Source organism: Oryctolagus cuniculus, chromosome 14 (assembly GCF_051225735.1).
Source record: "Oryctolagus cuniculus isolate XC-2025 breed Fujian yellow rabbit chromosome 14, ASM5122573v1, whole genome shotgun sequence".
Classification (NCBI taxonomy): domain Eukaryota; kingdom Metazoa; phylum Chordata; class Mammalia; order Lagomorpha; family Leporidae; genus Oryctolagus; species Oryctolagus cuniculus.
Window position 1 is genome coordinate 94,378,596 of NC_142880.1, and position 14,316 is coordinate 94,392,911.

Sequence of the window (14,316 nt, forward strand, 5' to 3'; positions counted from 1 at the left end):
ACGTGTCTTTGAAAACATGAGCATGCCTTTAAAATGGCTGAACATTTATGTACTCTTCATTGGAAATGCCACAAACAAAATAAGGACCCTTGAGTGAAAACACAAGAAAAAAGGTTGATAAAAATTCAGTAATATTACGCATACTTGCCAAAAAACCCACAGCCATGTGATAAAATGAATGGTTGTATCTTCTAGACTTTAATAATTTTACATGTAAGATCAAAAGTTTAAGTTTCTACAACCGGGAAACATGTTTGGCAAAAGCATGGCTTTTGGGTGACTTTGGAACACACCAGGTCAACAAAAAAATAACCAGAATTCTTAAGTAAATGCTAATGCAAATTTAAAAATCAGTTATTAAATTTCTGTGCCAAATTCTAAACCCTGGGGGCTGGTGCTGTGGTGTAGTGGGCTGGGCCTCTACCTGTGGCACAGGCTAACCCATGTGGGTGCTGGTTCGAGTCCCAGCTGTTCCTTTTTTTTTTTTTTTTTTTTTTTTGACAGGCAGAATGGACAGTGAGAGAGAGAGACAGAGAGAAAGGTCTTCCTTTTGCTGTTGGTTCACCCCCCAATGGCTGCCACGGCTGGTGCATCGCGCTGATCCGAAGCCAGGAGCCAGGTGCTTCTCCTGGTCTCCCATGGGGTGCAGGGCCCAAGCACCTGGGCCATCCTCCACTGTACTCCCGGGCCACAGCAGAGAGCTGGCCTGGAAGAGGGGCAACCGGGACAGAATCCGGCGCCCAACTGGGACTAGAACCCGGTGTGCCGGCGCCACAAGGTGGAGGATTAGCCTATTGAGCCACGGCGCCGGCAGCTGTTCCTCTTCTGATCCAGCTCATGCTATGGTCTGAGAAAGCAGTGGAGGATGGCCCCTGCATCTGCGTGAGAGACCTGGAGGAAGCTCCTGGCTCCTGCCTTCAGATCAGCCATGCTCCGATGTTGCGGCCATTGAGGGAGTGAACCAGCGCATGGAAGACCTTTCTCTCTGTCTCTCCCTCTCTCTATGACTCTGCCACTCAAATAGACTGGTAAATCTTTTTTAAAAAATTCTAAACTGTGTGATTTAGATTCAGCTCTTTCAAGGTTTCAGGAGCTCACTGTGGTCATTGCTCAATTTCTTGGGCCCATTGACAGTGACAGTGGGATAGGATGGAGTGTGTGACGGACGATCACTGTGGGAAAACGACTTCCCTCAAATGACTCGTGACCTTTCGGACAAAGATGCCTTTTCTTTTTCTTTTATTTATTTTTTTTGTTTTGTTTTGTTTTGACAGACAGAGTGGAGAGTGAGAGAGAGAGACAGAGAGAAAGGTCTTCCTTTGCCGTTAGTTCACCCTCCAATGGCCGCTGCGGCCGGCGCATCGCAATGATCCGAAGCCAGGAGCCAGGTGCTTCTCCTGGTCTCCCATGGGGTGCAGGGCCCAAGCACCTGGGCCATCCTCCACTGCACTCCCGGGCCACAGCAGAGAGCTGGCCTGGAAGAGGGGCAACCGGGACAGAATCCGGCGCCCCGACCAGGACTAGAACCCGGTGTGCCAGTGCCGCAAGGCGGAGGATTAGCCTAGTGAGCCGCGGCCCTGGCTAAGATGCCTTTTCACACAATGCTGCGCGGCACCCACTTGTTGACTGGTCTAAACTTCAGAACCTGCTGGAGGCGCCCTTGGCAGATGCTGTGTGGGGACGGATGTGCGGCCGGCTGTGCGTGGATTCCTCAGCTGCTCCAGGGGGACGGATGTGCGGCCGGCTGTGCGTGGATTCCTGAGCTGCTCCAGGGGGATGGATGTGTGGCCGGCTGTGCGTGGATTCCTGAGCTGCTCCAGGGGCTGCCCTTGGAAGAGCTACCCTCCCTCCTTCTGTCCCAGCATGCTCAGCTCAGACACACGTGCTCGTCTTCAGGGAGGACATAAAGGACGGGTGCCTCCTGCCCTTCCCAAGTCCAAGCAGACTGCTGAGCTCTGACAAAGCCGGCGGAGGGATTGCTCCATCTTCAAAGAGGAAATGTGGGATTTTGTGCAATGCAATGATCTTGTAATGAGAGAGCAAGAGCGAGAGAACAAGGAGGGAAGAGATGAAGAGCAGAAAAGACTTGGTCTCTGACAGTGGTCTCCTTCACAAACCTGGTGCATTTCAACGTCAAGTCCAGTTAGGAACCAGGAACCAGGCTCGATACTGGTCCTTGTTTTCCAGCATTCAATGGATATGCCTGGCTCTTAGTGTAAACACAGGCCTGTCACATGACACACCACATGCTACCTTCCCAAACCTACAGACTGCAGAATTGGTTCATTTCCCCATCAAACCTAAACACTCTCTGAAAACACCACACTCTTGGTAGAAGTCACTGATTGCTGTGAAGTATGACACAAGGACTGACAGCCTGAAGCACAGTACGGAGAACGCATTGCTGTTAGATTCTGGAGGACGGCAGCTGAGTGGGCACTCAGGCGTCTGAAGCGCCTGCTCCCTCTTCTCTAGCCTTCTTTGGTGCCTGCCCATGTGGCTGTGATGTCACACGCTGCGTCCTCAGAGCAGTGACGTCCAGCACAGCTCGTGCACACGGCTCAGTGGATCACCAAGGACTGCAGGGATCCGAGCCAGCACTGGCCTGGGGATGTGCCGGGTGCGAGCTGCAGAGCCAGCCTGGGTGGGAACACGCAAAGGCACACGGGCAGCCCAGTGCAGACGCTGCTAACGTCCATCTCCTGCAGGCGGTCTCTAGACCCCTGGAGAGCTTTAAATAACCAATTCTGAGCTGACAGATAATTTAGAACATTTCTTCAATTTTGAATTCAGTATCCAAACAACTAAGCTAGTCTTCCTCCTCGCCTTCTCCCAAGTGTTGCTCTTCTGAAACTGCAATATGAAAAACTTGTCTATCAGTCTGCAGTGACAAACCGCCAGCCAGCTGCAGTCCACAGACGGAGCCCACAGCTCACTGGCTTCTCACGGCGTAGCTGCTGAAACATGGCTCCTTGGGCAGCCCCACCCAACACCCCTGGCAGTGTGGTCATCACAAGACCCTACAGCAAGGGCTCCCAGGGCAGAGCGCGCCTGCTTCCCGGAGCTTCTGCAAAGGCAGGGCATATGGTCACCCCTGACACGCTGAGCACACCCTGTGGGGAAGGACTCCGGCCATGGGCCCCCTCCAGCAGTAAGGACACTCCCTGAGCCACAAACCCAACACTAGCTTGCGACACTTTGGTCTGCAGGCTGGATAAAAAGCACATCTACTGCCACAAGACTCAAACAGCCCCGTAAGAGGGAGGCAGACAGACAGTCTCTTTTCCAAGGAGGGCGGCCATCTCTGCTTGATGAGCTGAGCACCGAGCATGGCCTGAAACACACCAGCTGTGTGTTTTGGTGGAACGCACAGGAAACCAGTGTCATTGTGGTTAGACCAAATCTCTGCCCACCACACGGAGGAGCATCACGCCGACTGAGCTCCTCCCCCCTGCCCTCTGCCAGCTGCCCCTGGGCCACTCGCAGTGCTGGCCAGGTCACTGCCCCAGTCCACGCTTGCTCTGCCTGCCTCAAAGCACAGCTTCCTCACCCCCCTCTCAGGTGATGCCTCCACCTCTGCCAGCGGGAGAAGGAACGAGTTAGCCAGGAACCTCCGCAGCCCCCAGCTACCACCTGCTTGGCTCTGCTCTCCTGGGTACCCGCCACCACCTCTGCTCCATCACCTGCCCTAACCCTTGCCAATGGTGTGTGTCCAGCTGCACCTGCTCTGGTCTACAACACTTAGAGCTAAGATGTATGATAACTGTATTCAGTAGTCTGGGTATTTTTAAAGGCTCACCGATTTACACTTTGGTCTGTATTGGTCTGTTTATTTTTAATCAGAATGCAGTGGCATCAAAGGAGAATTGTAACCCCAACAGTAACAGGAATGGAAAGGAATGAGGAGAATTCTACGATTCCCTGGAAGCAGCAGAGGCATGCCATCAGAAGAGCCCAAGAGGAGGTGCGGGGAACAGAAGGCATGCGGTCAGCAGGCCGGATCCAAATGCAAGCACAGCCACGGTCCATACAAACAGATCAAGCTGTCTGTCCAGACTTGGCAAAAACTCAGCAGGCTATTTACTCCAGGCACAGAAAAACCTAATGACATCGACATTTAAAAATAAAGGGAATTTAGGGATCTAAGCCCAGCCAAAGTAAGTGGGAGCTAGTGCCACGCCGCCTTAGACAAAGCGGATGTTAGCTCAGAAGGCCACGTGAGAAAGCAGGGTGCTCACCACCCACAGGAACAGGTGGCGCAGAAACCATAACCCTATCTCACCACAGAAGAGGAACTTTTAAAGTCACCTATAAAGTACGCTTCATTGAAGAGACTCAAAAATAACCAATCAGAACGTGAGATTTTAACACACTCTCCCAGCAACCGTTATGTAAGGTGGACAGGAACCAGGACGGAACAGGTTCTAGCAGAGCCCCAAGGGTCTCGAGCTCACTGTCATGCACACACGTACCTTCCCTCCCACAGGAAATTCGTGTGGAAGCTCCCATTCCGAGGCACAAAGGAAGTCTCAAAAATGAGATAATTTTATCTTTGTAAGCCTTCTTTCATCTCAATGGAAGAACATTTAAAATAACAAAGTTTCCCTGAAGCCTGCATAAATTCAGAAACGCAGAAGCGCAATTCTCAGTGATTCACAGACCAGAGAGGAAAGCAACGCTGCCTGAGTGGGTCTGCAAACAACATTCTGTGCTCTTCTCACACAGATCCCGACTCTGAGCGAAGCTTCCAGCTTCCAAAACACATTTCCAGCCGTGCTCATTAGCGTACCCACAGCGACGACGGGAGGAGACAGACATGGTTTGCAGGTGGCTCCCTCACTTCACCTGTCCACCCGTCCATCCATCTGACTCCTTATTGTGAGACACTGGAATTATCAGGGGACAGTTACGCTGAGTGTGGGGAGGCCTTGCCAATTTTACAGTCAATCACTCCAAAGCCTGGAGACCGGAATAACAAAAATATTACGAAAGATGCAGATATTACTTAACCTTAAATAATCAGTCAAGTTTCCCTGAAAGACAGAATTTCGTTTCCAAGTTCCCTTCTACCTCTGCTCACGTGAATGATACTCCTGTGCACCTACAAGAGGGCTTCAACAGTGGGCGGAAACAGAGTAAAAATATAACATGTATTTTCCATGCGCTTTCTGAAGACTCCTCGTGTGTGTGTGCATGCATGCACGTGTGTGTACACACACACACACACACATAAATACCCACAATCAGAACAAAGCGTGTCCTTCAGAAGGTGCCTGGACAAATAAGCTGTGGTGCACGCAGGCAGCAGACCGCGTTTCAATGCTAAGAAGAAACGCGCCATGAAAGACCGGGGAAAAGCTTAAATGTCACTGAGTGAAAGAACCGCACGAGCCCAACTGGACGACACCGTGACAAAGGCGGCACTCTGGACAGTGAGAGGATCAGTGGTTGCCAGGGCTTCGGGAGGGCAGGGAGGGTCGAACAGGGGGAGCACAGGGCAGTTTGGGGGTACTGACACCATGAGAGTGGACACAGGTCACCGTACGTGTGCCAACACCACACGGCCTACACAGCAACAGTGAGGCGGGGTAAGCTATGGGCTCTGGCTGTAACCACGGGTCAGGCTGACTGAGGCACCGGTCTGCTGGGGATGCTCCCGGCGGGAGGCTGGGCCGTGGGGGAGCAGGGGCAATCTCTGTTTTGCTGTGAACCTGACGCTGCTGTAAAGAACATAGTGTTCAAGAACAAGTAAACAAATAAATAAAACACACACCCACACACCAAAACAATTGAGCAAAAACAACACACAGAACCCTCCAAGTACACAGTGTGTTGCAGAATGACAATGGCGGATTCCTGAGGGGGTCCTCACAGCTGTCACTCAGTAATTTAGGAAACAGATCAGTTGTGGCTAATTTGCTGTGTGCACACCTGTAACCTGGTTTTCATTATGCTACGCAAAAGCCACTGTCTGTCCCTGCTCGAAGCCGTTCTAAGTGCACTGCTCTTGAGAGCTGTCATCACTCCTAGGGCAGACACAACAAGGCCGCATCTCGTAGCCCTGCGACCTGCTCTCCCGTGTGGTCAGTTTCAAGTCACAGGGCCCCCACCCGAGGGGTGACTTCCTGTGTCAGTTGTACAGCTCCCCAGTGGAGCTGCAGTCCCATTCCTGGTTTCCCTGCTTAAACGGCTAAGGGTCAGAGGTCTGTATGGGCACACGGAGGGGACGAGGCATTTAAAGAGGACGCTGACTTCCGGGCGGGCCACACTGTCCCCTCCCCCACCCGAACAGGAAGCTTCAGGCCACAGAGAACAATTCTCCAACAAGCTTGAGAGGCCATCGTGACTTCAAGTGCCTGCAAGTGCTCTCAAGGTCAGCGAAGCCGGCACTCATCCGGCGAACAAAGAAAGCGAGGGAGGAGCCAGGCTGCACGTGTGCTCCGCCGCTCACGTGCACCGCCTGGGGTCACAAGACAGTGCCGGGATCCCGTGTCACCGCAGGGCGACTCCTGGAGCTCCAGGCAATGAGTGTGTGCGTGATTTACTAGAGCGAGGAGCACTCCAACACCGTTCCCAAACCTCCCAGGAGAGAACGCCGCACAGAAGGGGCCCAGAGCAAGACTGGGTCAGTCATTTGTGGAAGACGATGCAAACGAAAATGCCAGGTCCCTTGTTAAAAAGTCCCTGGAAATCATGTCAGTCACAGGAGGGAATGGAAACCAAGTCACAGGGACTGTGACTGTCACAAAGCAGATTCTCAGTCCTTGCAGACTGAAGCAGACTGAAGGGCTCGCTTTGGCACTGCGTGGCCTCAAACCCTTTCCCAGTCAGATACCACCACAGCGATCAGGTTTCTCCCTGTTCCCTTGGTAACAATACACTGTGGTTAGTATTTTCAAGGATCACGCCTAAAACAGACAAGAAACAGTCAGGCAGACAGAGAGAAAGAAGCAAGAAACAGAGGAACTAGTTCTCCTGTCTGTATTACTGTAGGTATTGCTAGAGGACAGCATTACTGTTAATGTCCTGTTGAGTGCTATTTATTTTCTTAAATTTTCCTTATTTTCTGTATTTGAAATACAAATGAAGAGAGACAGAAAGACAGACGACACAGAGCGACTCTGCATAGCTGGTTTACTCCCCACTGACCGCAACAGCTGAGGAAGGACCACGCTGAGGCCAGGGGCCAGGAACTCCATCCATGTCTCCTGTGTGGGCGCCCGCAGCCCAGTCACTTGAGTCATCACCTGGTGCTCCCCAGGGTGCATACTAACAGGGAGCTGGAACTGCGAGGATCTGGAACCCGACGCAGGAACTCTGATAAGGGTGTGCATGTCCAAATGGTATCTTAACTGCTGTGCCAAACGCTTACCCCCTGCTGAATTTTGTCTTTCATTTCTTTTTTTTTTTTTTTTTTTTTTGATAGGCAGAGTGGACAGTGAGAGAGAGAGACAGAGAGAAAGGTCTTCCTTTGCCGTTGGTTCACCCTCCAATGGCTGCCGCGGCCAGTGCACTGTGGCCGGCGGCACCGCGCTGATTCGATGGCAGGAGCCAGGTGCTTCTCCTGGTCTCCCATGGGGTGCAGGGCCCAAGCACTCGGGCCATCCTCCACTGCACTCCCTGGCCACAGCAGAGAGCTGGCCTGGAAGAGGGGCAACCGGGACAGAATCCGGCGCCCCGACCGGGACTAGAACCCGGTGTGCCGGCGCCGCAGGCGGAGGATTAGCCTAGTGAGCCGCGGCGCCGGCCTGTCTTTCATTTCTATAGTGTGCAACCTGATCTCTTATTCTTGGTTGTAAAACCAATAGTTTTGCTAAGGGGCTTGAAAGGAATCACCATGGCAAAGACAAGAGTAATGTGACCATCCGAACACCCAGTGGAGGAGGGGCCACATCCACACAGGTGCCTCAGAGGGCACGAGAAGCACACTTTTCCCCCAAACTCTTCCTTGCAGTCCTAGAAGTGAGCTAAAGAAAGAGGGCAAGCCTCCCTTTACCATCTGGGGAGTGTCTCCACTCCACACCAGCAAGCCACAGTCACTGCTTACGTTACCAAACTGAATGATTTCGATAAATGGCAAAACAGCCTCTTCATTCAGATAAACGGAGAAATAGAAAGGAAATAAAAATTTCTGTGATTTATAATTCCCGTTTCAAAAGCAAGTGATAAGAGTGGCTGATTCATGCTGAAAGGGAGACAGAGGCACGGAGGAGAGCCATGGTGGCTGTCTATTGATTGTAAGCCAAGGAGAGAGGAAGAGGAGGGGGAGAAGGAAGGGAAGGGAAGAAGGAGGAGGAGGAGGAGGGGGACAGGAGGCTGTGCCTGGCGCTGGCCGGGGAACTGCTGACACCGTGTTTAGCTGGGATCACCTTGCCACAGCAGGAGACTCCTGGACCCCCACTGCCCAGCCCCCTGCAGCGACGACTCAGGGGGACCCCAGCTGGCTAAGGACCCAGGGGCTTGACCGTCATCCAGCTGTGGGGGCCCTGCCCCTGCCCAGGATACAGATGGGGAGCCAGGCTGCCCAGCAGCACAGAAGGGCCACTTTTCCACATGGATTGCAAGTGAGAGGAAGTGGATTAAAATGTCTGAAAGGACCCACTCCCCAGTCCTTTGGGACCCTCTTCAAGGCCAGCGTGGACCGGCCAATCCTGCTGGCCCGCACCCTGCCGTTCAGTGGGCCAGAGTGGCACCATGGGGAAGGGCGGGCCCTCTGCACGCGCTCAGCTTGCAGCGGCCGTGGCTTGGAAAGGCTGTGGAAACACAAGGGACCTCTCTGAAAAGAGAGGCAAAGCTGTCTCTGTTGGAAACACAGAACTTGAGTTTGCTGCCCACTTAGTTGGGAACAAATCGTCAGCATCCTGGATAACAAGGACCTCTATCTCACATTTCATAGGAAAAACAAGGCCATATTTTAAGTGAAAATCTATTCTCCCATCTCGACTGCTAAAAGGAAATAAGAAAATAATCCACAAGAGTTGGCGTGCATAATGTAGCCTCAGTGTTCCGTGTTTTGTTCTTGTAATTTTGCTTTGCAGGCTAAATTGATAACTGATGTGAATTTGCTTCTCCCTTTACAGTAAAAATAAAAACAGCCAGTATGTAGAGAGCGCTCATCACATCTAAGAGTTTTCTGGGCCTTATCTCAGTGAGCCGGTACTCCACCCAGTGAGACTGGTACTGCCATTACCCAGGGCACAGCAGGTGCAGAGCTGCCGCCCACGTGCCTGGCTCACCCTCAAACCCACCAACACAAGCTGCCCCAGCTGAGCAGCTCCACCCAAAGGGCTCCTGGAGCAACAGAGCTGCGGCAGGGACCTGGGATGTCCTGCTGTACCCACAGCAGAGAAACCCAGCGAGCCCTACTCCTTCTCAGCCCTGCTGCCTGACGGCAGCGTGACAGGAACAGGCAGAGGCCACCTTCGTCCTCCTCAGGAATCTCCCGGCCAGGAAGCCACAGCCTTGGGCCCCTGGGAAGGTTCTGCATGGACCCTGAGGTTGTCTTTCAGAGGCCAGCACATAAATTCTGATTTGTGGGATAGAAACAACAGCGAGCCAGGTGCCAGGGAGTTCGCTGGGCTTTCCCAGGTGGATCTGGGGTAGGCTCAGCCTAACGTTTCCTCTATGCTGTCGGGATGTACTGTTGCAACTCCTCCTAGAATCACCTTTTGACACTGAACTGTGCCTTTTCTCTTAGCACACCAATTGGCAGAGTATCCAGTGTTGGGCTCTGGAGGTACCAGCCTATGCAACGGGGCCTGTGTGCCGGTTCTGGGGACCTCTGTGATCAAGGTGCGCTGATTATCCTGAGTGGTGTCTCGTGGCCTTGGGCAGGCTGAAGGGTCTTACCGGGTAGAAACTCCTCCTGAAATACGCTGTCTCGGCAATTTTCACCACCCTCTGTGATGGGTGCATGGGTGCCCATGCAAACAGGAACGACGGAAACAAGGCCCGAGTGGGCCAATGGCTTCTGAGGGCAGGGCAGGACCATGCTCCCTCTCAGGGCCCCTGCCACCCTGCATCGCAGAGGACCCCCAAGTGTGTCTAGCAACATGCATGCGACAGGACTGTGGGCAGGACAGGGATGACCAGAGCTGTGGCTTTCTGGGGCTCTGTCGTGCACACACGCATGTGTGCAAGGCACTGCTGTGATCCAGGTTCCCCTATGAACTGGGTTCCTCTTGGGCCTGAGTCCTTCTTGCACATTTCATTCTCAAAGCGAACAATAGTGAATGGGCCAGAGGTTACGAGAGGATGTGCTACCATCTAATGTGCTACCAGTGTGTGATCACTCGTGCCAGCCCGCCAGGGCTCAAGAGAAAACGAAACCAACAGGATGCCAGTCCAAGGTTCCCCTGGAGCAGCGAGAATCTAGGCTCTCTGCAGCCCAAATACACACTTTTGGTCCCTGTCTAGGTGGCTCTTTGCTGCTTCTAATTGCATGGTGGTCACTAGCACTTCTCGTTCTCCAAACTCGGGGCTCAAAGACTCAATGAATACACTGAAGACCTGAGAAAGCTGTCAGGACGAACAGGACGACGTCCTCCTCTTACCTGGGAGGGCAGGCAGAGACTTGGCAGGACACCAGCCCTGTGGCAGGTCGAGTCTGGGGGTCGCAGAAGGACGCATTCACCTGGACTCGCAGGTCTCGGTAGCAGCCTCCCCTCGTGGTCATCTGGCCTGTGGGAAAGGGGGCAAGGCATCATGAAGACTCAGAAACGTGCCCGTGGAGAAAGGCAGATGAAAGACTAGGAAAACCTCTTTGCAAAACGTCTTAAGCGTTGGTGCGTATCTTCGCGTTAATGACCAACTGGCCAACTGTGACACTTTACTTTCCTGATTTGTAGGTGCGATTTTTAACTAGCGAATTCCATCAGTTCTAAGAGGCACACACTGCTCTCCACCCTCACCCCCATTTTAGCATCTTTAAAATCAACGTGGGTCCTGCACTTGAGGCCATTCACGTACTTGATAAAGTATGCCAGCCGCGTCACAGAATGGAATACCGCCCGATTTTCAAAAGAAGCCCCAATATTAAAGGGACCTGCCTGTGTTTCCATTTGAGAGGTATCAGCAGGAAACAACTAGTGATAAGTCATCAAGAAGTATAAGAAACAACAAGAATAACACCGTCAGATCGTTCATATGGCACTCTGAGTGGATCTTCCCAGTCCCACTTAGACATCGTAATAAACAGTCAGTGGGGATGGAGTAGACATGATATTCAGCTCTCATGTACACCCCGAGTGCTGCTCCAGGCTCTGTGACAAGTCCCTAAGCGAGCTCACTATTTCAATGAATCACATTTACCACCAGAGGAAGAGATATAAGGAAGAGTCAGATTCAGCGACAGAAAGTTGAGTGGAGGTCGTCAGGGGCTGGGGTAGGGGGAATGGGGGTTATTATTTAATACGAGTTTCATTTTGTAAGATGAACATGTTCTGGGGATGCATGGTGGTGACAGCTGTACAAGGTGAGCGTGCTTAATGCCACTGAGCTGCACACTCACAAAGCGGCTAAAAACGGCAAAATGTACGCACTCTGCATTTTTAATGATAATACACATTTTGGAGGATGGCATTAAAGACTACACTCAGTATAGAGGACAAAAACGAAGAAGCAGCAGCGGGCTCGTGATGGACGAAGGTGAGCACAGCCGGGCTGGTGCGGTGCCAGCACCCATGGGAGCGCCAGTTTGAGTCCTGGCTGGGTGGATGAGATCTCTCTCTCTTTCCCTCTCCCTCTGCTCTCTGTATCTCTTTCAAATGAATAAATAAATCTTAATAAAATAAAATGAGCACAGCTAAATATTTAAGGTTGGGAAATTATTTCAACAGCACACTTGGGAAAATGGACCAACACCATTTGTATGGACCCCCGTCCTGCTGCAGACTGACTCCCGCTGTGTGCTGTCCACCATCAGGGCTGAACTTTCTACCTGCAATGCTGGCTTTGGCCTTGCCTGGCAGATTTCCTTTCGGCCCTTTAAATCAGATCCAAATCCCCCTTCTCCGAATTCCCTCAGTCAGTGCCTCTCAAACCTGAGTGTGCATCGGATTCCTGGGAGGACTCATTCTTGAGAATCCAGGCTGCCAGGCCCCAGCCTAGAGTTTCTAGTCCGGGTGGTCTGGGGTGAGGCCGCACATTCTTTAGAGTTCTAACAAATGCCAAGGCACCCCGACGTGCTGCCCACACTCTAAAGAAGCACAGCTGTAGACAGAATTAAAAGCCAAGACTTTTATGTCCTAGTGTACCCAGGTGTGACAGAAGACACACAGCTCCTAAAACCTTTGGCCTCTACAAAGTACAGGAGTATCTTTGTATGCTAATGGGGTGACAGGCAGTGTTGGTGGCTGGCCACCAGGAAGACCCAGGCAGGACTGGAAGGCTGGAACGCTGAGACTCATGTCCCTCCCTAACTTCACCACCTTCCCGGAGGGGAGGGCCGAGGGTCAGCGAGCACGCCTACAGCATTAACCCACAGGCAGGAAGAGCTGGTGAACACAGCAAGTGCCGGCGGCGTGGCACGTCTCATTCCGAGGGTCAGAAGCCCTGTTCTCCGGCCCCTCAGGACCCGCAGCCCTGTGTGCCTCCACCTGACCTGGTGATCTGCATCCTTTACAACAAACCTGCAACGGGAAATAAAGGGGCTCCTTCCGTCCTGGAGCCACTCTGGCCAACTGCTGAATCTGCTGCAAGTGTGGGGGCTCTGGGGACCCAGTGCTGCTGACCGGCACCTGAAGTGGCAGCAGTTTGGGGAATGAAGCCCTCCCCGCTGTGGTCTGATGCTAACTCTGAGTGGGGAGTGACAGGCTGGAGTTCTGCTGCAGGACTCCCACCTGGCACCCAGAAGGTTGGAGGATGGATCACACATTCACTGTTGTAAGTTCAAACACTTAATCCCAGGCCAGAAAATATCAGGCTTATGATCTTTTGGGAAAATGATAATAGTAGAATCTTTCCTCTCAAGCAGCCCAGGCTGAGTAATGTACGACATGACGACTCCAATTACAAGGACTGCTGATCAGGACTGTGTCATCGCTGGAACAGCTTCCTGGAGGGTGGAGAACACACGCTGTCCTTGCTCTAATTTCAGTAGCTTGCATGGATCAATTTGTTCTTTCACTCATTAAGTAATTTTTGAGCCATGGAGAAATTTTTCTTTTTTTTTTTTTTTTTGTTCAGTAACTCCTAAGCTCTTATAAGTTAAGAGCAGGTTAACCAATACTTAGCCAAAAAAGCCATCCAAGTAGGAGTACATAAAAATACGTTAGTTTTGGACTTTACTAAGATGAACTGGGGCAGAGTACTGATGACTTGCCCATGTATCAATGCTGAGATTTTTGACTCGTTAACCAGGAATGAGAGACCATTAAATTAGAAAAAGAAATGCATTTTCAAAACTTCTGCAGAGAATCTTGTGGACTCCTGAGGTCTAATAATCCTAACTACCCAATTTAAATGAGAAACTTTCTGAGTAACTGTACAATGGCTAAGATCTCTCTAATGAAGATGGGAAGAAAATTTTTCCTCTATTTGTATTTCAAGTTCAAAGCTCATGTTTTATCCTTTTAACTGAATTCTTAGGGCATTTTAGGAGGTGTGATTCTACAAATAACAACTTTAGTTTGGTTTCCTGTTTTGAAATTAAAAACATGTGGATTTCAAACCTTCTGTCCAAGTCTCAACTAAGAATCATGGCTTCACCATCACTTATTATTCTACACAAGGGATAGCCTCTTAACTAAATAAATAAGAAATTAGATTTGCTTTGGAACAGAAACAATTTGATTGTTTTAATGTAATAAATTTTCTTTGTTATTGGAGATACTTGTTTGGATCCATTCTTGACCTGTCTCAGGATCATCCAAGTCCTGTGTCCAAAGCCCAGAGTTTTTACCTGTTAATTGGATAAGAAGGAAATCAGGTGAAGCAATTTTCACAAACGTGTATATGTACATCTGTGTATACACACATATATGTCCGTGGGACATGAACTAGCACCCACGTGGGATGCTGGTACCATGGATGGAAGCTTAGGCCACTACACCACAGCGCTGGCCCCTGCCAGTAACTTTTAAAGTGGGCCTCTGAAGAACTTTCCCCCTTAATGGGCCACTATAGGCATTTAGGCCATGACATTCTTTGTCATGCCGTATAGTCACATGTGTTACAAGAGTTTCCGCATTCCTGGTGTCAGCCATATCCCACCCCAGTCATCGTGATGGTTCCCACACCTCCACGGGTTTTCGTACATCCTGTACAAGCGACTGTAAAGTCTTTTTTATAGTCTGTAAACAGATAAGCAAGAGAGTA

General features: G+C 51.2%; 1 protein-coding gene across 2 annotated transcripts in view; it reads right to left on the bottom strand.

The window, feature by feature from the left end:
* The window catches only part of ADAMTS16 (ADAM metallopeptidase with thrombospondin type 1 motif 16), a 131,580-nt gene that overhangs the window by 27,532 nt on the left and 89,732 nt on the right, over positions 1-14,316 (bottom strand). For both annotated transcript variants that reach the window (XM_089313310.1, XM_051837039.3), the window contains one exon: positions 10,554-10,680. In XM_089313310.1, coding sequence (XP_089169436.1) covers positions 10,554-10,680 — 127 coding nt within the window. The remainder of the gene's footprint in view (positions 1-10,553; positions 10,681-14,316) is intronic.